The 21,399-nt window shown below is 47.3% G+C and overlaps 2 protein-coding genes across 11 annotated transcripts in view; one reads left to right on the top strand and one right to left on the bottom strand.

The window, feature by feature from the left end:
• cdk5 (cyclin dependent kinase 5) overlaps window positions 1-10,942 on the top strand; it is a 44,199-nt gene extending 33,257 nt beyond the window's left edge. Inside the window, exon 10 of one of the 3 annotated variants that reach the window (XM_069922651.1) lies at window positions 9,670-10,942. In XM_069922651.1, the coding sequence (XP_069778752.1) occupies window positions 9,670-9,707 (38 nt within the window). In that variant the 3' untranslated portion in view covers window positions 9,708-10,942. The remainder of the gene's footprint in view (window positions 1-9,669) is intronic. The other 2 variants (XM_069922652.1, XM_069922650.1) reach the window with 2 other exon arrangements.
• Window positions 1-21,399, bottom strand: part of faim2a (Fas apoptotic inhibitory molecule 2a) — a 71,973-nt gene that overhangs the window by 30,580 nt on the left and 19,994 nt on the right. For 7 of the 8 annotated variants that reach the window (XM_069922643.1, XM_069922644.1, XM_069922645.1 and 4 more), the window contains 3 exons: window positions 14,223-14,310; window positions 9,294-9,389; window positions 4,064-4,117 (listed from right to left, as the gene is read on the bottom strand). In XM_069922643.1, the coding sequence (XP_069778744.1) occupies window positions 4,064-4,117; window positions 9,294-9,389; window positions 14,223-14,310 (238 nt within the window). Of the gene's footprint in view, window positions 1-2,382; window positions 3,288-4,063; window positions 4,118-9,293; window positions 9,390-14,222; window positions 14,311-21,399 lie in introns of those variants that run through there. The other variant, XM_069922647.1, reaches the window with a different exon arrangement.

Genomic DNA, 21,399 nt, shown 5'->3' with positions numbered 1-21,399 from the left:
AACATACCATTTGCCTTTTGAACCGCCTGCTGTACCTGCATGCTCGCCTTTAGAGACTGGTGTACAAGTGCCTCTAGGTCTCTCTGCACTTCCCCATCTCTTAATCTATTGCCATTCAAATAGTAATCTGCCCTCCGGTTTGTATTACCAAAGTGGATAACCTCACATTGATCCACATTGTAGTGCATTTGCCATGGATCTGCCCAGTCCCTCAATTAATCCAAATCACACTGGAGCTTCCTGACCCATCATCCGTGGCATCCTATGACATTGGTGCTCAATGATTTTAATTTTTAAATTCAGACATACAGGCAATTTCGGCCCATGAGTCTGTCGCCCTATTTACACCAAATTAAGCTACACCCTGGTATGTTTTGAACGGTGGGAGGAAGCTGGAGCCTCCGGGAAAACCCACACAGACACGGGGAGAACATACCAACTCCTTCTAGACAGCGCGGAATTCAAACCCCAGTCCAAATTGCTGGCGCTGTAACAACGACACTAACCGCTATGCTCACTGTGGTGCAATATGAGTGGAAAGAAAAAGGTTGAGAACCACGGAGGGAATCACAGACAAAGCTAAAGGCCAATCTCAACCCTGAGGAATACAGGAAGCCCCCATGAGGACAACTGAGAATGAATCTGTTTCATGGCAAATCTCCCCACTGAAAGGAGAATTGACAGTCACTGTAATGTGGCAAAATGTCCAAAAGCCTTCACGGAAACATTCTGACACTGAGCAAGTGCAGTGTCTCATGTTGATCCTTCCTTGTAAATGATTTGAACAAGCATGTTTGTGACAAGGTTAATAAGTTTGCTGATGAGACAAAAATGTGGGTTCTGATGGACAGAGAGGGAGATTTACCTGGATTTGCAACACGATTGGGATCAGATTGGGACTGGGCAAAGGAATAGCAAATACAGATCAAGTGTGAGGTGCTGCTTTTGGGTAGTGCCCTAAGGAGTATCATGTAGCAGAGAAACTGAGGTGTGCAGGGACATCGCAGGAGGACAGATGGTGAAGAGAGTGTTTGGGACACTTGCCTTATCTGTTGAGGCATTGAATACATGTTGAAGTTGTACAAGGTGTTGGTGAGGCCACACTTGGAATAGTTTGGGCCGTAATCCTTCACTAGGACACTCCCTCCCACGGATGCTCCCTGACCCGCTGGGTTCCTCCAGCATTTTGTTTATTGCTCTGTAATCTGTCCAAGTGTTTCTTGAATGTCAGAATTGTACCCATTTCTACAGCTTCTGCTGGCAGTTCATTCCAGATACATATAACAATTATAGTACTGAGGCAGGCCATCTCGGCCCTTCTAGTCCGCACCAATATACGTGAAACTCCAACTAGTTCCATCTTCCCGCTCCCTACCCATAACCCTCCAACCCCTTCATATCCATGCACTCATCCAACTTTCTCTTAAATGACAAAATTGACCCTGCCGCAACTACCTCTCCCGGAAGGTCATTCCTCTCAGCCACCACTCTCTGAGTAAAGAACCTTCCTCTCATATTACTCCTGAAGTTTTGCCCCCTAACTTATGACCCCTTGTTCCAATCTTCCCTACCCTCAGGGGAAAGAGCCTATTCACATCTACTCTATCTATTCCCTTCATAATTTTAAATACCTCTATCAAATCCCCCCTCAACCTTCTACGCTCCAATGAATGAAGTCCCAATTTACTCAATCTTTCTTTGTATTCCAGATACTGCAATCCAGCCAACATTTTCGCAAACCTCCTTTGCACCCTCTCTACCTTATTTATATCCTTCCTTTAATTTGGAGACCAGAACTGCACACAATATTCCAAACATTGCCTCACCAATGCCTTAAAACAGTCTCAACATCATAGACCCTCTCAGAGAAATAACTGCCCCTCAGGTTCCTCTTAAATCTCTCCCCTCTCATCTTTACCCCTTGCCCTCTAGTTTACCCTGGGGAAAACAGTGTGCATTCACTTTGTGTGAATAAGCTGCATGGAACCACAGAACAGAGCTGGTTCCCGGCTTGGAGAGGAAGCTCAAGCAGGATGGTCCCCAAGGAGATGCAGGAAATCTGAGCTGGGTCTTAATGGAACAAGGAAGGTTAAAGAGCAATTGTAAATCAGGAAGGGTTAGATGAAGAATCAGAAAATTCCTGGACCAGGGGATTTGTAACCTGGGGTCAACGTGATAAAAATGGCTTAAGTTGAGGCATCAAATGCAAGAGCAGGGAGGTGAAGGACAAAAGATGTTTTACCTGTGCCTGAACAGATTCATCAGAAACGATCAGAGTGTAACAGGGGGTGGGTGGGTGGGGGCTGCTGTGGTGAATGATCTGAGAGGGGGGATAGTTCATGGACCATGAGGCAGTAAAGGGAAGAAGGTTCGGACAATGTCTGAAAAGTTTGAACAATTTTTAATCAAAAGGACATGGGAATTACAGAGCTCTGTCTTATTTACTCTGAGGGTCCGTCCTTGCATTGTCAGGCTGCAGCACACATTCAGTACCAAGTACTGCAGGGTCAAGTGCAGAGGGAGCCACAGGATTTACCTCCAGGCACCACGCAGGCCAGACACTGACACCCGTGTGGTCCCAGAGAGGACAGAGGACCCCCCCACAGCCCATCTCCCTGTGCTGTGAAGAGTGCAGGGGTGGGACAGTATCCTTTGGAGGGGGGTGAGTGGTTTGGGATGATAGGCCTGGGGGAGGTGGAGGGAAGGTTGGGACAGTGGTCCCAGGGATTGGGGAAGGGACGTTGAACCTTTGGGATGGGATGGTGGGACAGAGGAGGGAGATGAAACAGATCTTGGGTTGGAGAGGGTGAGGGAGAAGGGACAGTGGGTCTGGCGAGGGGTGAAGGGGATGGGACAATGGGCCTGGGGTGTGGATGGGACGATTGATCTGGGGTGGGGTGAAGCAGATGGGACGATGTGTCGGGTGGGAATGGGACAATGGGTCTGGGGTGGGGATGGGACGGTGGGTCTGGGGTGGGAATGATACAGTAGGTCTGGGGTGGGAATGATACAGTGGGTCTGTGGTGGGGATGGATTGATGGGTCTGGGGTGGGGATGGGTTGATGGGTCTGCAGTGGAGATGGGACGGTATGGATTAGTGGGAGTGGAATGGTGATCCCAGGGTGGCAGCAGTCCTTCCCTCACTCGCGTTTCCCCACGAGTTGCAGGAGGAAGAGGAAAATGTAGACTATGTCAATGTAGAGACAGAGGGCGGCGAAGACGTACTCCTCGGGGCTCAGTGAGTAGCGCTTGTTGCCCACCAGCAGCTGCGTGTCGTAGGCCAGGAACTGGGGGGGGGGGGGGGGGGCAAAGGCAGCACCATGAGGCACAGAGTGGTTCCCCAGGCATGATCCCAGACCCCCGGACTCCCTGACATGGTCCCGAACCCCTGACGCGTCCCTCACTCCCCGGACCCTGACATGGTCCTGGTCCCAGACCCCCAAAACGTCCCTCGCTCCCTAGACATGGTCCCGAACCCCTGACGCGTCCCTCACTCCCCGGACCCTGACATGGTCCTGGTCCCAGACCCCCAAAACGTCCCTCGCTCCCCAGACATGGTCCCGAACCCCTGACGCGTCCCTCACTCCCCGGACCCTGACATGGTCCTGGTCCCAGACCCCCAAAATGTCCCTCGCTCCCCAGACCCTGACGTGGTCCTGTAGCCCTTGACATGGACCCGGATCCCCAACAGGATGTTGCCCCTGCAGGGACTAGACCTATTGGGAGGGGGATGCGAGTGGTACCAAGGGGAGAGGAGGGTGGGTGCAGGTGGTACCAGAAGGGAGAGGAGGATGGGTGCGGGTCGTATAAGGGAGAGCGGGGGGTGAGGGAGGAACCAAAGTAGAGAGGAGGGTAGGTGTGGGAAGTATCAGAGGAGGGGGGTGTGGTTAGTACCAGAGGGGAGAAGGGGAGGAGGTTCTTATGCAGGGACCAGACCTTGTAAATAGTGATGTTTTGCATCACAATCCATACTGGGGATTTCTGGATTGACTCTCCCTGAGGACCCCCAAATCTTCCTTTAGCACTAACAAATAACATGGAAAAAGGGTTAGATATGACTCACCAGGGTGAAGGCAACAGCTCCGAGACCTGCATAAACCACCTGTAACCAAGGCACCTGGAATTGGAATTGCAGAAAGAAGTTAGCAGGGTACTGCTGGGGGGAACAGCCTATCAGGGACGAGTCGTGGGGGTCAGGTCTCTGGCACGGGGGCTGCCCCTGAGGCTCAGAAGGGAAGGAGGGATAAGATCAGGATACTTGTAGTTGGGGACTCATTAGTCAGAGGGACAGATAGAAGGTTTGTGGGACGAGATCGGGGATCCAGGTTGGTCTGTTGCCTCCCTGGTGCCAGGGTCAGGGATATCTCTGATCGAGTTCATAGCATTCTGCAAGGGGAAGGAGAACAGCCAGAAGTCATGGTCCATGTGGGGACCAATGACTTAGTTAGAAGTGGGGATGAGGTCCTGAAACAGGATGATGTAGAATTAGGTAGGAAGTTAAAAAACAGGACCTCCAAGATAGTAATCTCTGGATTGCTGCCCGTGCCACGCGCTAGTGAGGGTAGAAATAGGAGGATGTGGAGGATGAATGCGTGGCTAAAGAGATGGTGCAGGGGGCAAGGGATAAGATCTCTGGATCATTGGGATCTCTTCTGGGGAAGGTCGGACCTGTACAAAAGGGACGGACTCCACTTGAACTGGAGGGGGACCAATGTGCTGGCAAGCAGATTTGCTAGAGCTGTGGGGGAAGGTTTAAACTAGTTTGGCAGGGGGGTGGGGAACAGAGGGTGAGAGCAGAGTCAAGGGAGCATGGTCACCTAGATAAGAATAAAAATGATAACAAAGGTAGGATGGAGATTAGGTTAGAAGGTAAAAAAAGAGAATATATGTGAGGGTCATTCTCTGAGATGCATATATTTTAATGCAAGAAGCATAGTGAACAAGGTAGATGAGCTTAGAGCATGGACAGATACTTGGGGTCACGATATTGTGGCAATTAGTGAGACCTGGCTACAGGAGGGGCAGGACTGGCAACTTAATGTTCCGGGATACATTTGTTTTAGATGTGATAGATCAGGGGGTAAAAAAGGGGGAGGAATTGCTCTGCTTGTTAGGGAGAACATTACTGCCATGAGGTGGCAAGATGGTCTGGAGGGATCATCCAGTGAGGCTGTTTGGGTGGGATTGAGGGGTGAAGGAGGCATGAGGGTGCAAATAGGGGTGTATTACAGACCACCAAATAGGTCAAGAAAACTAGAGGAACAAATGTGTAGAGAGATAACATATATGTGTGAGAATCATAAGGTAGTGATCATGGGAGATTTTAACTTCCCTCACATTGATTGGGATACCCATACAGTTAGGGGGCTGGATGGGCTAGAGTTCGTTAAATGTGTTCAAGATTGTTTTCTAAATCAATTAGTAGAAGAACCGACTCGGGACAGTGTAATACTGGATCTCCTGTTAGGGAACGAGCTAGGTCAGGTATCAGACATTAATGTTGGAGATCCAATTGGGTCTAGTGATCATAATTCTCTTAGTTTTAAGGTAGTTTTAGGGAGGAGCAAGGAGGGGCCTAAAATTGAGGTTCTGGATTGGAGAAGAGCAAATTTCGAAGGAACAAGAAGGGATTTGGGGAGTATTGAGTGGGACAGGATATTTTCAGGTGAGGGTGTAAATGAGAAATGGAGGATATTCAAGATAAAGGTGGATAAATCTCCGGGACCGGACAAAATATTCCCAAGGACACTCAAGGAGGCTTGTGGACAGATAGTGGGGCCATTAACAGATATTTAGGATGTCACTGGCCACGGGGGTAGTGCCAAAGGATTGGAGGATTGCACATGTGGTTCCGCTGTTTAAGAAAGGGTCTAAATGTAAACCTGGGAATTATAGGCCCGTGAGTCTGACGTCTGTGGTGGGCAAGTTGATGGAAAGTGTTCTGAGGGATGGTATTTACAATTATTTGGAGGTACAGGGATTGATAGGGAGTAATCAGCATGGTTTTGTCAGGGGTAGATCATGCTTGACAAACCTGATTGAGTTCTTCGAGGGGGTTACAAAAAATGTTGATGAAGGGAAAGCTGTGGATGTTGTCTATTTAGACTTTAGTAAAGCTTTTGACAAAGTTCCCCACAGGAGGTTAGGAAAAAAGGTGGAGGCATTAGGTATAAATAAGGAGGTAGTGAAATGGATTCAGCAATGGATGGATGGAAGGTGTCAGAGAGTAGTGGTAGAAAATTGTTTGTCCAATTGGAGGCCGGTGACTAGTGGAGTTCCTCAGGGATCGGTCCTGGGTCCACTATTGTTTGTTATATATATTAACGATCTGGATGTAGGGGTAGAGAATTGGATAAGCAAGTTTGCAGATGATACAAAGATTGGTGGTGTTGTGGACAGTGAGGAAGATTACCGTAGATTAAAAGGTGATTTAGGAAGGCTGGAGGTGTGGGCTGAGAAATGGCTGATGGAATTTAATACAGATAAATGTGAGGTGTTACATTTTGGAAAGGCAAATCTAAATAGGTCATATGCATTAAATGGTAGACAATTGAGGAGTGCAGAGCAACAAAGGGATTTAGGTGTTGTGGTAAATAGTACCCTCAAGGCTGATACTCAGGTAGATGGTGTGGTGAAGAAGGCATTTGGAATGTTGGCCTTCATCAATCGGAGTATTGAATTCAAGAGTAGGGAGGTTGTGATGAAATTGTACAAGGCATTGGTGAGGCCAAATTTGGAGTACTGTGTGCAGTTTTGGTCACCAAATTATAGGAAAGATATAAACAAAATAGAGAGAGTGCAGAGAAGGTTCACGAGAATGTTGACAGGATGTCCGGGTTTGAGTTACAGGGAAAGGTTGTGCAGACTAGGGCTTTTTTCTCTGGAGCATAGAAGATTGAGGGGGGATTTGATGGAGGTGTTCAAGATTTTAAAAGGGACAGAGAGAGTCAACGTGGATAGGCTTTTTCAATTAAGAGTGGGGGAGATTCAAACCAGAGGCCATGGTTTAAGATTGAAGGGGGAAAATTATAAGGGGAACATGAGGGGAAGTTTCTTTACGCAAAGGGTGGTGGGGATGTGGAATGAGCTTCCGGCAGACGTGGTCGAGGCGGGATCATTGGTTACATTTAAGGAAAGACTGGTTCGTTACATGGATAGGAGGGGACTAGAGGGGTATGGACCGGGTGCTGGTCAGTGGGACTAGGACGGTGGGGATTTGCTACGGCATGGACTAGTAGGGCCGAACTGGCCTGTTCTGTGCTGTAAGTGGTTGTATGGTTATATGTCCCTCATTGCTCAGTGCTCTCGAGGACAGCGGGTATGTATGGAAACCTGTCAGTGGGTATGTGTGGGTATCTGACTGTCACCGGGTCAGCGGGTATGTGTGGGTACCTGACTGTCACCGGGTCACCGGGTATGTGTGGGTACCTGACTGTCACCAGGTCAGCGGGTATGTGTGGAACTTGACTGACACCAGGTCAGCTGGTATGTGTGGGTACCTGACTGTCACCGTGTCACCGGGTATGTGTGGGTACCTGACTGTCACCGGGTCACCGGGTATGTGTGGGTACCTGACTGTCACCGGGTCACCGGGTATGTGTGGGTACCTGACTGTCACCAGGTCAGTGGGTATGTGTGGAAACTTGACTGTCACCGGGCCAGTGGGTATGTGTGGGTACCTGACTGTCAGTGGGTGTGTCTGGGAACCTGTCAGCTGGTATGTGTGTGTATCTGACTGTCACCGGGTATGTGTGGGAACCTGACTGTCAGCGGGTCAGCGGGTATGTTTGTGTACCTGACTGTCACCGGGTACGTATGGGAACCTGTCAACGTGTATGTATGGGTATCTGACTGTCACCAGGTATGTGTGGGAACCTGACTGTCACCGGGTATGTGTGGGAACCTAGTGACCATGACAGCCCACTAGACTCATTCTGCTGGGGTGATGCATGGTTCTCAGAAGCTGGCAGGATGATGGTAAGCTGGGGTCACATCAATGTGGAAGCTTTGGAAAGGCCATAGAGGAAATTTACCAGGGTTAGAGAGTATGACCAATGGGGAGAGAACATAGAACAGTGCAGTACTGTACAGGCCCTTTGGCCCATGGTGTTCTGCTGGCCCATAGAATGAGAGAACATTATAGCACAGAAAACAAGCCCTTCAGCCCTTATAGTCAGTGTCAAACTATTTTTATACCTAGTCCCACTGACCTGCACCCAGTCCATAGCCCTCCATATCCCTCCCATCCATGGGCCTGTCCAAATTATTCTTAAATGTTAAAATTGAAGCCCCATTCACCACTTCAGCTGGCAGCTCATTCCATACCCCCTCCACTCTCTGTGAGAAGATGTTCCCCCTAAACTTCTCCCCTTTCGCCCTTAACCCACATCCTCTGGTTTGTATCTCACCCACCCTCAGTGGAAAAACCCTGTCTACATTTACCCTCTGTCCCCCTCATAATTTTAAATACCTCGATCAAATCTCTCCTCATTCTTCTACACTCCAGGGAATAAAGTCCTAACCTGTTTAACCTTTCCCTGTAATTCAGTTCCTGAAGTCCCGACAACATCCTAGTAAATCTTCTCTGCACTCTTTATATCTTATTGATCTCTTTCCTGTAGTTCAGTGACCAAAACTGCACACAATTCACCAAATTTGGCCTCACCAATGTCTTGTACAGCTTTACCACAACATTCCAACTCCTGTACTCAGTACTTTGATTTATGAAGGGCAATGTGCCAAAAGGTCTCTTTACAACCCTGTCCACCTGTGACGCCACTTTCAGGGAATTCTGTATCTGTTTTCCCAGATCCTTCTGTTCTACCGCACTCCTTAGTGCCCGACCATTTACCATGTATGACCTTTTTTATATCCCTATTCAAATTTTTTCTTAAGTATTAAAATTAAACGCATATTCCACACTTCCACTGCTCTCTGAAGAAGTTTCCCCCTCATGTGTTCCCTTTCAACATTTCCTCTTTCCCCATTGACCCATGTCCTCTAGTGCTTGTAAAATCACAACCCTAGAGAAACTTAGCAGGTCAAACTGTCCTTTATAGAGCAAAGATAAAGATACAGAACCGACATTTCAGGCTTGATTCAAGGTATGAGCGTTTCGGGCGCATGACTATATTTTGTTCATAACTTGATGGAGGGCTTAATCCCGAAATGGTGACTTCTCCAAACCCCAGTGGAAACGGCCTGCTTGTGTTTACTCCATCTATATCCACTCTTGCCCTTTAATCACTGCCCTGCTTAAGTGCAGAAGTGAGGTGGTCATGAGATTTACTTACGTATCCAAAGGGGACCGTGAAGGCCATGACCAATCCAGTGAGTAACAACCCCATGATCAGCCCGAAGAGCAGTCCATGGCAGGAAGTGAAGTCAATCTGGAACAGACAGTGTACAAGACTAAAGGCCAAATCCTGTAGCAACAGCAGTGGTTAATCCTGGGAGATGCCTGCAGGGACCGAACCCGAAAGACCTGGCCTGGCCTGACTCCTGTATTGTCAAGCTCTTTCGCAAGATGAGTCTGAGATAGTTACAAAACACAAACCAACTAGACCACTGTATAAAACGATAGTCGCAACAGGAGAGGACAAGTGTCACGTCGAAGGAAGTCATGCTAACTCAGTCCTCATACTACATCATCCTGTATTCCTCATGTAGAAACAAGAGCCTGTGATGAGAGTCCTTTGTCTGGATGATGAGATAGCAGAGCGATGAACAGAAATTCCTGGATGCATGAACTGGCTCCTTGGCAATTCACCAAAGCCTCTTGATCTCCTCGAAAGTGAGGCGGAGGCTCCCAGACCTTCGAGGCGCCATCAAAAAGTTATCAACAAGCTGCCACCAAGCTAATCAGTGATGAACTGGCGGAGGAGTTACCGATGCTAAACCTTTTCAATATTTTTTAGATTTTTATATAAAAATACATATAGAAAAAGAGATTGATGCTTTACAATGATACAACTGTAACAAAGTAAACAAACTCACTGTAACAGAAAAGATTTGTCATTTCAAATATAAAGTTGAAAAGAGAAGAAAAAAATAATTTTATAATCCAAACCATTCCAAAGTTGCATGGCTAATATAAAGAGAGAGAGGACACTAAACTAAAAAATGCAGATCCATGAGAATCACAGATTACTTCATGACCATTAAAGGTTATGAAAATAATTCAAAAAGGAGCCCCAAAGATTTGAAAAAAAAATTAAAACATTTGTTGAACATCCAACTTCCTCCAAAGTTAAATAAGACATCAAATCATGTAACCATTTATTATGAATGGGCAGGACAGCACTTTCCATCAGATCGAAATAACACATCTTAAGAGAGACAAAGGCATTGAGATGAAGACAATTTACTATCTTCTGTTCAGTCATCCCAAACAAGGCTATTAATGGATCTGGTGTGATATTTACATTAATAATTATTGATAAAGTACAGAAGACCTCTTCCCAATATTTGACAGGGGTTGAACAAGACCAGAAAACATAAATTAGTGAACCGTCCTCATTCTTAAATCTGAAACAATAAGAGCTAGTATTAGGATAAATACGGGTTAATTTAACTTTTGACATATAAGCTCAATGCACAACTTTAAATTGTATTAATGAGTGACAGGCACATAGAGATGATGTGTTAACCAATTTAAAAACAAGAGTTACAAGAATCTTCAGGAATTGAAATATGAAGATCCTACTCCCATATCTTTAAATTTTATCCAATGAAGTTTGTCTTGATTTCAGCAAGCTTCATAGATGAAAGATATTAACCTTTTCTGAGATGGTTGTAGATTGTAAATTGTTTCTATCAAACTCATTACAGGAGCTCGAAAGAGGTTTGATGGTTGAGAATGGGAGAAAGTCCCTAATTTGCAAGTGCCTAAAAAAATGAGAATTTGGTAAATTATATTTGGTAGAAAGTTGCTCAAATGTAGCATTATCAATAAATTATTATCAATCAATAAATCATTAATCTGGATCATTCCTGAAAGACAGAGTCCATCAAATAAAGTTGAAAAAAGTAATTTGATAGAATAGGACAAGAAGAAGAAATGTTTGGAGTCCAAAATGTTTTCTAAACTGGAACCAAATCCTAATCACGAGCTTGATCACTAGATCATCAATCTTTTTACCAGTAGGAAAAGGCAAAATTGCTACAAGTATTGAAACAATAGAACATTTCTGAGTCAAATTCAATTCCAAGTCAACCCAAGCTGGGCCACCCGATTTATTACTATAATATAAATGTAATGAATATTAACAGCCCAATAATAGAATTTAAGATTAGATAGAGCCAAACCTCCATTCTTTTTGAGATTTTGGAGATAAACATTATTTAGTTACTTTTCCAAATATATGATGAAAGAGACAAGTGAGTGAAAAAAAGATGCAGGAACAAAAATTGGATGTTAAACTTTTTTGACAAAAGATAGTCATTCCCCAGTGGAGTTTAATCCACCCTGGCAAACTGCCAGCTGATGGCTGGAACTGTGGAGTTGGAGACAGCAGAACTTTACTCACAAGCAGCAGACTTGTTCTGAACAAGAGGTTTGCCCGAGTTCTCCCACACCTCGCCAACAAATCCTTTCCATTCAAATCCCGTTTCAGCCAGTTCACTCATTTATCCTGTCTTCCCGGCAGTATGGACCGTGACTTCTGCACTACCCCTCCCACAGTGTGACCCCCCCCCCCCCCACCTCTTCAGTACAGCTTTTTAAATTTAAATATGCAAACTTTACACCACCATTCCCTAGGATGGGCGATTCACAAACCCTCCTGGAGTCCTAATGAAGGACATGTGTTGTCTGAGTCGTGTCTGCCTCCTCACCTGGTCATCTTCATAGAATGGGCTGTTGACCCCTAAACTGAGCAGACTGGTGTGCCAGGACACCATCCACAGGACCCCTTGTCTCGATAGAGGCCACCCCATCTGGGCAATCACCCCACTAGGTGCCCCTCCTCCCTCAGGGGGTTATCTACCCCACTGGGCGATGCGCCCTCTGGGTGTGCAGCCACACCAGAGGGTAGGTCCTCTCCTGCTCAGGAGATCCCCTACTGTCTCTGGATAGGTTTGCTCAGGAAATGCAGCCCTGATGTAAGAGGGCCACCCTCTAGCTCTGGGAAGACACTCTCCATGCATGTGGCCTTTACCGGGGGTAAATCCCCTTCCTCAGGTTCCTCCTTTCCCACTTCCATGGACATGTGCCTTCTGCATGTTGTCCACCTACTTTCTGAGGCACAGAGACTCCCATCTCTGAGGAATCCTCGGCCTCTGACACTCCATCACCCTCCCCTATTCCTCAGGCCCGTTGACTATCGGGTCCTGTGGTCGGGCCTGGAGGAAACCATTGGCTCCCGCTCTTCCAGAGGAGGGGTCTGGAGGTGTTTTGTCTTCGTCCACGCCATCCTTCCCTTAGCAGGAGCCCACCTCTCTCCACCATCCGCCCCACGTTCTTCCCCAATACTTGCTGCCCCCACCTCAGGAGGGACATCTACTCTGGGGAGAGGAACTGCTGAAGGGGGAACAGCAGAAGAGCCAGCTGTGCCTCCCGGCAATGTCAAAGTGGAGTCAGAAGATCGCCAGTTATGGCAATCTCTCCAAATGTGCCCATATCCCTTGCATTCAAAGTACCTGGGATGCCCCATGGCCTAGGACATGGGAGAAGTATTCCCCTCCAAGCCCACCTGGAACTGCCCCTCAGCATCCCACCCCGCACCAACTGCATAAAAACCAGCCTTTTAAAGCCATACAGTGACTTATAACAGGTTTGGGATTTCACAACATCAGGGTGATATCGGATTTCCCCCCCCCCCCCCCCCCCCCAGAGATGGCAGGGGAAGGAGAAAAGGAGAAGGTCTGTATCAGGAATGTGGGGATACACGGCAGACAGGACCCCCCCTTCTGCATGGGGGCCATCACTGGCTCCACCGGGATGAAGAGCCCTTGCACTGACAGACCCTTTCTCATGGCCAGGGACACCTCGGCAAGAAGATCATAGTCTTCCCGTGAATTTTATCCACTGCAGCATTACCCCCCCCTTCCCACCCTTCCCAGCCAGAGTCTGAGACAGAGTTTTCAAAGCACGTTGCAGACCAACGGACAGAGGCCACCCCATCTGCGCATTGTCCAAAGTCATCAAACTGAAGGCCGACACCTTTCCAGGAGCCCCACCTCCAGGAGCTGCGTAGAGCTGCAGCTCATCATGAATGAAAGGCCTTCACAGGCAGTAATTACCGCACCTGCGGGTCCTTCCACCAGCAAAGCCCACAATCAATCGTTCTCCAAAAGAGCAGTGCAGGGAGGGGAGTTTCTACAGGAATGGCAGCGGCGCACTGACGACTGAAGCGCTGTCTGCCTCCGGGTCAGCCCGATTCTTCTCCGGCCTCACGAGTCCCAGGAGCTGTTGGGAATCCCCGTCATCCTTGTATTGACAATAACCAGACCAGCAGTGGGAGTATAAGACAGCTTTAATAAACTAATATGTACACTAAGAGGTCTTGTCGCTTTCTGCAAGATGAACCTGGAAGGCTGGACTGGAGCTCTGGACGGCTTTATAGACAAGGTCACTGGGATGACCCCTGGTACCCTAGTGATGGAATTACATCTCACCACAGTCTTGACCGAGTCTCCGATGATAACGATCCAACTTTCACTGACGTCCAGAAACGGCTGTGACAATCTGCTAGCCACTGCTGAACCCACAGGCCTCAGGCCCAGTCAAAGACCTTGCAGGGCAAACTTCTTTATCCCTCCAGAAACGACCACCGCTGGGATGGGAATGAGCTCCCAGACTTTTCAGCCAGTGCTGCACTTGCACTTAGCAATTTTTAAAACCATAAAGCCTTAGTCAATGAAAGAACTTACACAATACTGCCCCCCCCCCACAGTGTGACCCCCCACAGTGTGACCCCCCCTCAGTACTGCCCACCCCCACAGTGGGACCCCCCTCAGTACTGCCCACTCCCACAGTGGGACCCCCCTCAGTACTGCCCACCCCCACAGTGGGACCTCCCTCAGTACTGCCCCTCCCTCACTGCCCCCCCCCACAGTGTGACCCCACCCCCTCAGTACTGCCCCTCCCACAGTGACACTCGGTGCCCTTGCAAGTTTTCAGAGAGTATCCAGGCAGGTTATGCTCCTGTGACCAGGGGATAGGAATTTCTGTTCTATCAGTACCCACATACTAGGAGAATGTTTAAGGAAGTTTCACAAACCTTTGTCTGGAAGGAGAAGATGGTGACGGCAAAACAGACCAAGGCAGTGATCCCAGTGCACAGCAGCACGGTCTTGGTGTTATGGAAGCTGGGAGAAGGAGGCACAGGTTAGAATGAACAAACAGCCATACCCTGGTGGCATGGACCACTGAGGCCACTGGCAATGCAAGTCCAGCCGGTACACTAACCAGTGTCTCAAACTGGAGTCACAGCATCTGATCCACCAGATCCTTCTTCAATGTCTTGGTCTGTGTAGACAGCCACTTCTCGGGGTTGCTCTACACCCACCTTACTCGCAACAGCGCACTGAGCATGTGCAAGCTTCACGAGGGTGCATTAGTTGGATTGAGTCCTAGCAGACGTCAAGTTATCAGCTCTCTCCTCTCTTTGAGTGTGTAAAGTTGCAACTACCGACTCATCTAGTTATTTAGCAATAATGAACAGTCCGCAAATACTTCACTAGATTTAAACTAGATTTGCTGGGGGAGGGGAACCAGAGGGCTAGCAGATAGAGGAGTGGAGGAGGGACAGATGATGTGAAAATTACATGCAGCGTTAGAGTCATTGGTTGAACATGGTGGAAATGCTCTCAGGTGAACTATTTCAATGCAGGGAATGTTATCGGAAAGGCAGATGAGCTTAGAGCGTGGATTGGCACGTGGAATTATGACATTGTGGCTATTAGTGAAACTTGGTTACAGGAGGGGCAGGACCAGGCAGCTCAATTCCTTTAGATGCGATAGAACTGGGGGGAGGGGGGAATGAAAGGGGGAGGAGTGGCATTGCTTTTCAGGGAAAATATCACAGCTGTGCTCAGGCAGGACAGACTAGAGGGCTTGACTACTGAGGCTATATTATGGGTGGAGTTGAGGAATGGGAAAGGTATGACCACACTCATGAGGTGATAGACTGCCAATAGTCAACAAGAATTGGAGGAACAAATCTGCAGAGAGATAGCGGACAGCTGCATGAAACACAAGGTTGTGATCGTAGGAGATTTTAACTTTCCACATATTGACTGGGACTCCCATCCTGTAAAGGGGCTGGATGGCTTAGAGTTTGTCAAATTTGTTCAGGAAAGTTTTCTAGATCAGTATATAGATGTACCAACTAGAGAGAGGATGCAATACTGGTTCTCCTATTAAGGAGCGCAACAGGACAGGTGACAGAAGTATATGAAGGGGAACATTTTGGGTCCTGTGATCATAATACCATTAGAGAAGGATGGGTCTGGGCTTCAGATTGAGTTTTTAAATTGGAGAAAAGCTCATTTTGAAGAAATGAGAAAGGATCTAGAATGTGTGGATTGGGATAAGTTGTTTTGAGTCAAGAATGTGTGAGGTGGAGGTCACGTGATGCGGGGAGAGTAAGAGGAGGTGGATTCCAAGAGCTCCAAGGATTTTTGATTACAAACAAGGTCAAAACCTCAAATGACCAGTCCAAAATGCCAAAAAAGGATGTGAGAAGAATTTTTTTAACGCAACATGACAAAAAAAAGCAAGTCTGCAAGCAAGAGTGTGAAAGAATCACCACCGAGGTGAGAGGGTAAGCCTGGAATGCCTTGTGGTGAGGAAAATGGCGGGGCCACCCCAGGGTCCAAAATTGGAACTGCTGCTCCAAAGGAGGAACTTGCCAGATGGGGAGAACAGGTCCTGGACAAATCCAGCATCAATGCCCGGTAGGTACAGAGGAAATCCCTGTGGAAGCCCCTGGAGAGAAGGAAAGGGCAGGATCGCAAAGGGAGGCCAAAGGTGGTCGGCGTCGGCATCGGGTGTGGGGCAGCAGTGGCAACTCCCGTGGGGAACGGACCTGCCCGACAAAAGAGGAAACTGCAAGAAACCGGCATTGCTGCCAGCACTAAGGGAGAGAGTGAAACTAACCTCTGCCCTGGCAGTGGGCCAGGAGGAAAACGACAAGTCTCAGCAGGAGTCCCAACAGCAGGCGACTTCAGAGGAAGCAGAACAGCCTGTGGGTCCAGCGCTGGCTCAGAGGAGGAAGGGAGCATCAGCAGTAGTGAAGAGGGGTCCAGCAGGAGGAAGAGGCCAACGGCTGGGGAGACCCTGTGAAGCTCGGAGCTCCAGGGGAAAAGGACTGTTAAGGAAAAGTAAGTAGGGAGGCTTAGAGCCCTCCTGCAGGATGTAATTAGCAAGCCAGGGCAGATGGAGGGCAGGCTCTTCCTAGCTGTGGACAAAAGAGCCCAGGACATGGGGGGAAAACTGGACAGGGTCCAGAGCACCTTATCTGGCCTAATGGGCAGGGTGACTGAGGCAGAAGAAAGAATAAGTAAAAATGAAGATGATACCAATATTATGTCCAATAAAATGGAAAAGTTAATAAATGAAAGGGAGAGCATCTGGAAGAAGCTGGATGCCTCGAGAATTATAGCAGGAGGAACAATATTAAAATAGTGGGGTTGGAAGGTCAGAACCCAGTGTGCTTCTTTCAAACCTGGATCCCTGAGGTCTTGGATAACAGATACTGGGTGAAAGAATAGAGGTCCCTCTTCCCCAAACCTGGTCCCGGACAAAGGCCACGCTCTGTTCTGGTGAGGCTGTTGCGGTTCCAGGACAGGGAGAAAATATTAGGAGCGGCAGCAATCGGGGCAAAGAAAAGGGGATCCCCTCTCGAGTTAGAGGGGAACAAAACCTTTTTCTACCCAGATATTAGCTCAGCACTCCTGAAGGCCAGGAAGACATTTGAACCGGCTAAGAGACTGCTCAAGCAGAACAAATATGAATGCGTGTTGAGGTACCCAGCCACCTTGAAAATATCACTGCCAGAAGGAGCAAAGAAATTTTTTACAGATCTGGAAAAAGCCCAGGTGCCGCAGGCTTACCCACGTTGGGGAGCATGACGGGAATGTAAACTCTGGTCAGGAGACCGCCTGCGGTAGTTTTAATGAGTAACAAATTTGACCTGTAGGGGGATACAGACGTGCCTTGAACTATAATTACATGGTGTTTTTTTATATTATCTAAATTGTATAAATACAGAAGTTGAGAAAGAAGTTAGACCAAACAAATGAAAAGTTGTAACAGTAGTTTTTTTTCCTGGTGAGCTCAGGAGTTGATGGGTGCTGGTGGCACAACCTGTTGTATGAGGGGTTTGTTGGGGGAGGGAGGTAGTATGGGATTAAGGAGAAGTATGGCTGTGAATGTCTTTTGCATTTGGTTTCATGTTGTTTTGCTCAGTTATTTGAATTATTGTCTTTGTCTCCCTCTTGTTTTTTTTATTTCTTACTCTCACGGCTCGGGTGGAACGGACCAAAGATCGGACGGTAAGAGATTGGGGGTGCGTGGGGGGGGGGGGTCATAGTGAAGGAGTGGGTACCTTGGGAAGAACCTGAGGATAATGACTGAGAGCATAAAGATGGTATCTTTATGTGTTGGCTGTGTGTTGACAGAGCATCAACCTTTCTCTCAATGTCAGCAAAATCAAGGGATCATGTGCCTGTCCTCATTGACGGGGTGGCAGTGGAGAGAGTTAATGCCTTCATGTTCCTAGGAGTCCCAGAGAAAGACTAGCCATGTCCATCACAGCCATCAACCTCATGGGTGTGAGTCAGCCAACATCATAAAGGAACCCCATCGCCCTGGCCATGCTCTCTACTCAGGCAGAAAGTATAGAAGTCTGAAGTCTGGCACCTAAACATTCAAAAATAGTTATTTATGCTTGTATTACCTGAATCAAAACACTACTTTAAAGACTTCTGTAGACCTGTCTGCACTACTCACCCCATGTATTATTGAATGACAGTGAATATTTATTATTTAAAATTTTTTTTACACCTAATGCATCGTGTGGTTTATGTACCGAGAAACCTGCAGCAAGTAAGATGTTCTTTGCATTCTGTACATTATACTTGTGTTTAAGACAATAAACCATTAGTTTTGCTCACAGCTGAGCATCCTCATTTCTGGAAGCCTCCTGTGCACCTCGCAAGCCTTTCTGTCCTTCCTGAGGGTGGTACATGGAACTGTCTGTACCATCCAGCTTGGACGAACCAGAATATGTACCATTCTATGATCCCTGTGGAAGCACTCTGAACTGGCTGCTTGCCTGGTAGTTGGAGGGAAAGCAACTCTGGATCCTTGAGGTGTGGACTTCAGTCATCTGAGCGTACCGCCCGAAAGCCTGGAGTTCACATCCTATTCCCATCGCTTTAGCATGCACACTTCATTGTGCGGAGCAGAGGAACAAGCTGTAGCCTCACCTGGGTTGTGCTGGTGTCAACCCTGTCCCTGAGCCATCAAAGCCACTCAACATTGCCTTCCACTGCTCACCACTGCAGTAGGTAACTTGGACAATAGTTTCATAGAATGGAAATAGAACATTCTGGAACTTTCAACAGGCCATTCAGGTGTACTGTGGAGGGCATTCTGACTGGTTGCATCACTGCCTGGAATGGAGGTGCCAATACACAGGACAGGAAGAACGGTTAGTGCAATGCTTTTACAGGGCCAACAACTCAGGTTTGCATCTGACACTATCTGTGATGAGTTTGTACATTCTCCCGTGTCTGTGGGTTTCCTCTGGGGGCTCTGGTTTCCTCCCACCCTTAAAAAATGTACCGGAGGTTATAGGGTGTAATTGGGCAGCACGGACTGATGGGAAGAAAAGGCCTGTTACCGTACTGTATGTCTAAAATTTAAAAAGTAAATTAAAAAGAATTGTGAACTTGGCATGCACCATCCTGGGCACCATTCTTCACTCTATTAAGGACACCCTTAAGAGGCTGTGTCATAAGAAAGCAGCCTCTATCATTAAGGACCCCCACTGCTACCATCAGGAAGGAGGTAGAGGAGCCTGGCAAGCACCCAGCAGCACAAAACAGCTTCTTCCCCTCCACCATCAGATCGCTAAAACTTTCCAAAATGTATTTCATTTACCACTTCTCTGCTCATTCTCCTAATCTACCTAAGCCTTTCTGCAGCCTGTGTTTCCTCCATCTACCTTCGTATTGTCTGCAAACTTGGCCGCAAAGCCATTCATTCCAAATTTATTTCATTATCTAATTTATGTTTTCTGATCTATTTTCTGATGAGGTTCTGATTACATTTTTTCTTTACCAGTATCTGTTTTGGCTGCAGCAATTCAGAATTCTGGTGCCTATGTACGTTGTATGACAATAAACACATCATTGTTCTCATTACCAATTCTCTTCTTGACCATTTAGGAGGCAACATGGCCTCACCATCTCAAAAGAACCTCCCAGACCTGTGCCCTCTCCAATCCAGAAAGGCAGAGCAGCAGAAGCACCATGACCCACTCACACACCACCCTGACTCGGAAAGATGCATCCCCACTCCTCCACGACTGTGTGGCCAGGCACAATTCAAATGCCATTAACAAATTTGCCGATGATACCCCTGATGAGGGCAGAGTCATAGACGCCAATGAGGAAGCGTACAGGAGTGAGGTAGATCAGCTAGTTTCTTATCTCTGTTCTCCTTGGAGAACTGCAGGAATCAAATGTAACCAGCCATCTGGAGGAACTCGGCGAGTTGAGCAATGTCGGTGAGAAAAAAATAACAGTCAACATTTCGGGCTGGAACCCTTCATCAAGAAACCTGTGTTGACAACATTAAGAGCTGTGAGAAAGTTAATGATTGTAGCAGGAAATAGTCGAACTAAATGTGTAGAAATGAGGAAGTATGCATTTTGTCCATATAGAACAAATTCTACTATTCTTTGAGAGTGAGATGCATCAGCTAGATGAGTGGTGTCCCAGGAACAACCCTGCACTCAATGGAATTGATTATGGACTTCAGGAAAGGGAATCCAGAACATAATCAGTCCTCATTGAGGGGGTCAGCAGTGGAGAGGGTAAGAAACTTCAGATTCCTGGGTGTCAACATCTCTGAAGTCCCATCCTGGGACATGATAATTGATACAATTATGAAGAAGGCACATATATAACCATATAACCATTTAAGTGACTATATTTTGTAAGAGTTTAAGGAGATTTGGTATGTCACCAAAGAATCTTGTAAATTTCTACAGGTGTAGAGAGCATTCTGACTGGTTGCATCACTGTCTGGTACGGAAGTGCCAATGCACGGGGCAAGAAAAGGCATCAAAGGGTTACAACCTCGGCCAGAGCCATCGTGGGCATCAGTCTTCGATCCCTTAATAACATCTTTAAGAGGTGGTGCCTGAAGAAAGCAGGACCCTCAACACCCAGGTCATGCACTTTACTCACTGCTGCCATCAGGAAGAATGTACAGGAGCCTTAATGTTACAAAACCAGCTTCTTCCCCTCCACCATTGGATTTCTGAAGGGACAATGGACCACAGACACTACCTCACTGTTTTGCACTTTTAAATCTTGCATTGATGGAATTGTAATTTACAGTAATTTTGAACCTTGGTCTGTACCATACAGCTGCCACAAATCTACAAATTTTATGACATGTTCATGATTCGTTGGTAAAGAGCTTACAGCCATATACATTCCCTGTATACATGCACTGAAATTGTTATTGCTGTAGCTGATCAGGTACTTGTTTAATAAATACTACAAATGTATACATTGAATTAATGTACAAAAAGAGATAATAGATTTTAAATGTAAATTTAGCCGCACCGCACGGTAACAGGCCCTTTCGGCTCACGAGCCCATGCCGTCCAAATCCCTCCAATCCCTCGTACGTTTTGAACGGTGGGAGCACCTGGCCCAGGGAGAAAGTACAAACTCCTGACAGACAGTGTGGGATTTGAACCCCGGTTACTGGTGCTGTAACAGAGTCGCAGTAACTGCTTTGCTAACTGTGCCTACAAAGGAGAGATAAGGTCATCCATATTCCCAGTCTCAAGAGTGCAAGGAAGAAATGATGTTACAATAGTGCAGACTGCCCTTTTGTGGTGTCAGAGGATTTGGTGGATACGGTTGGACAGGGAAACAGTCTGATGGCTGTTGGGAAAGAGACTGTTCTTCAACCAAGAGGTGCCTCTGCACCTTCTACCTGAAGGGAGCAGTGAGGAGAGGTTGTGACCAGGGTGACGGGGGCCCTTTATGATGTCGGCTGCCTTCTTGATGTCTTTAATGGATGAGGTCAGAGTCTGTGATGGGTCTAAATCCAAGGTTCCCTCCCCAACAGCACCCAGGGTGCTGCTTGAAGGACTGCATTTGGCAAGGAGGCTGCTCATTCTCAGGGGCAATCAGGCCTGGGCCATA

This window comes from Narcine bancroftii, chromosome 2 (genome assembly GCF_036971445.1).
Source record: "Narcine bancroftii isolate sNarBan1 chromosome 2, sNarBan1.hap1, whole genome shotgun sequence".
Lineage (NCBI taxonomy): Eukaryota > Metazoa > Chordata > Chondrichthyes > Torpediniformes > Narcinidae > Narcine > Narcine bancroftii.
The sequence above is the reverse complement of the archived record's forward strand: the minus strand, read 5'-3'. Positions and strand labels throughout refer to the sequence as shown.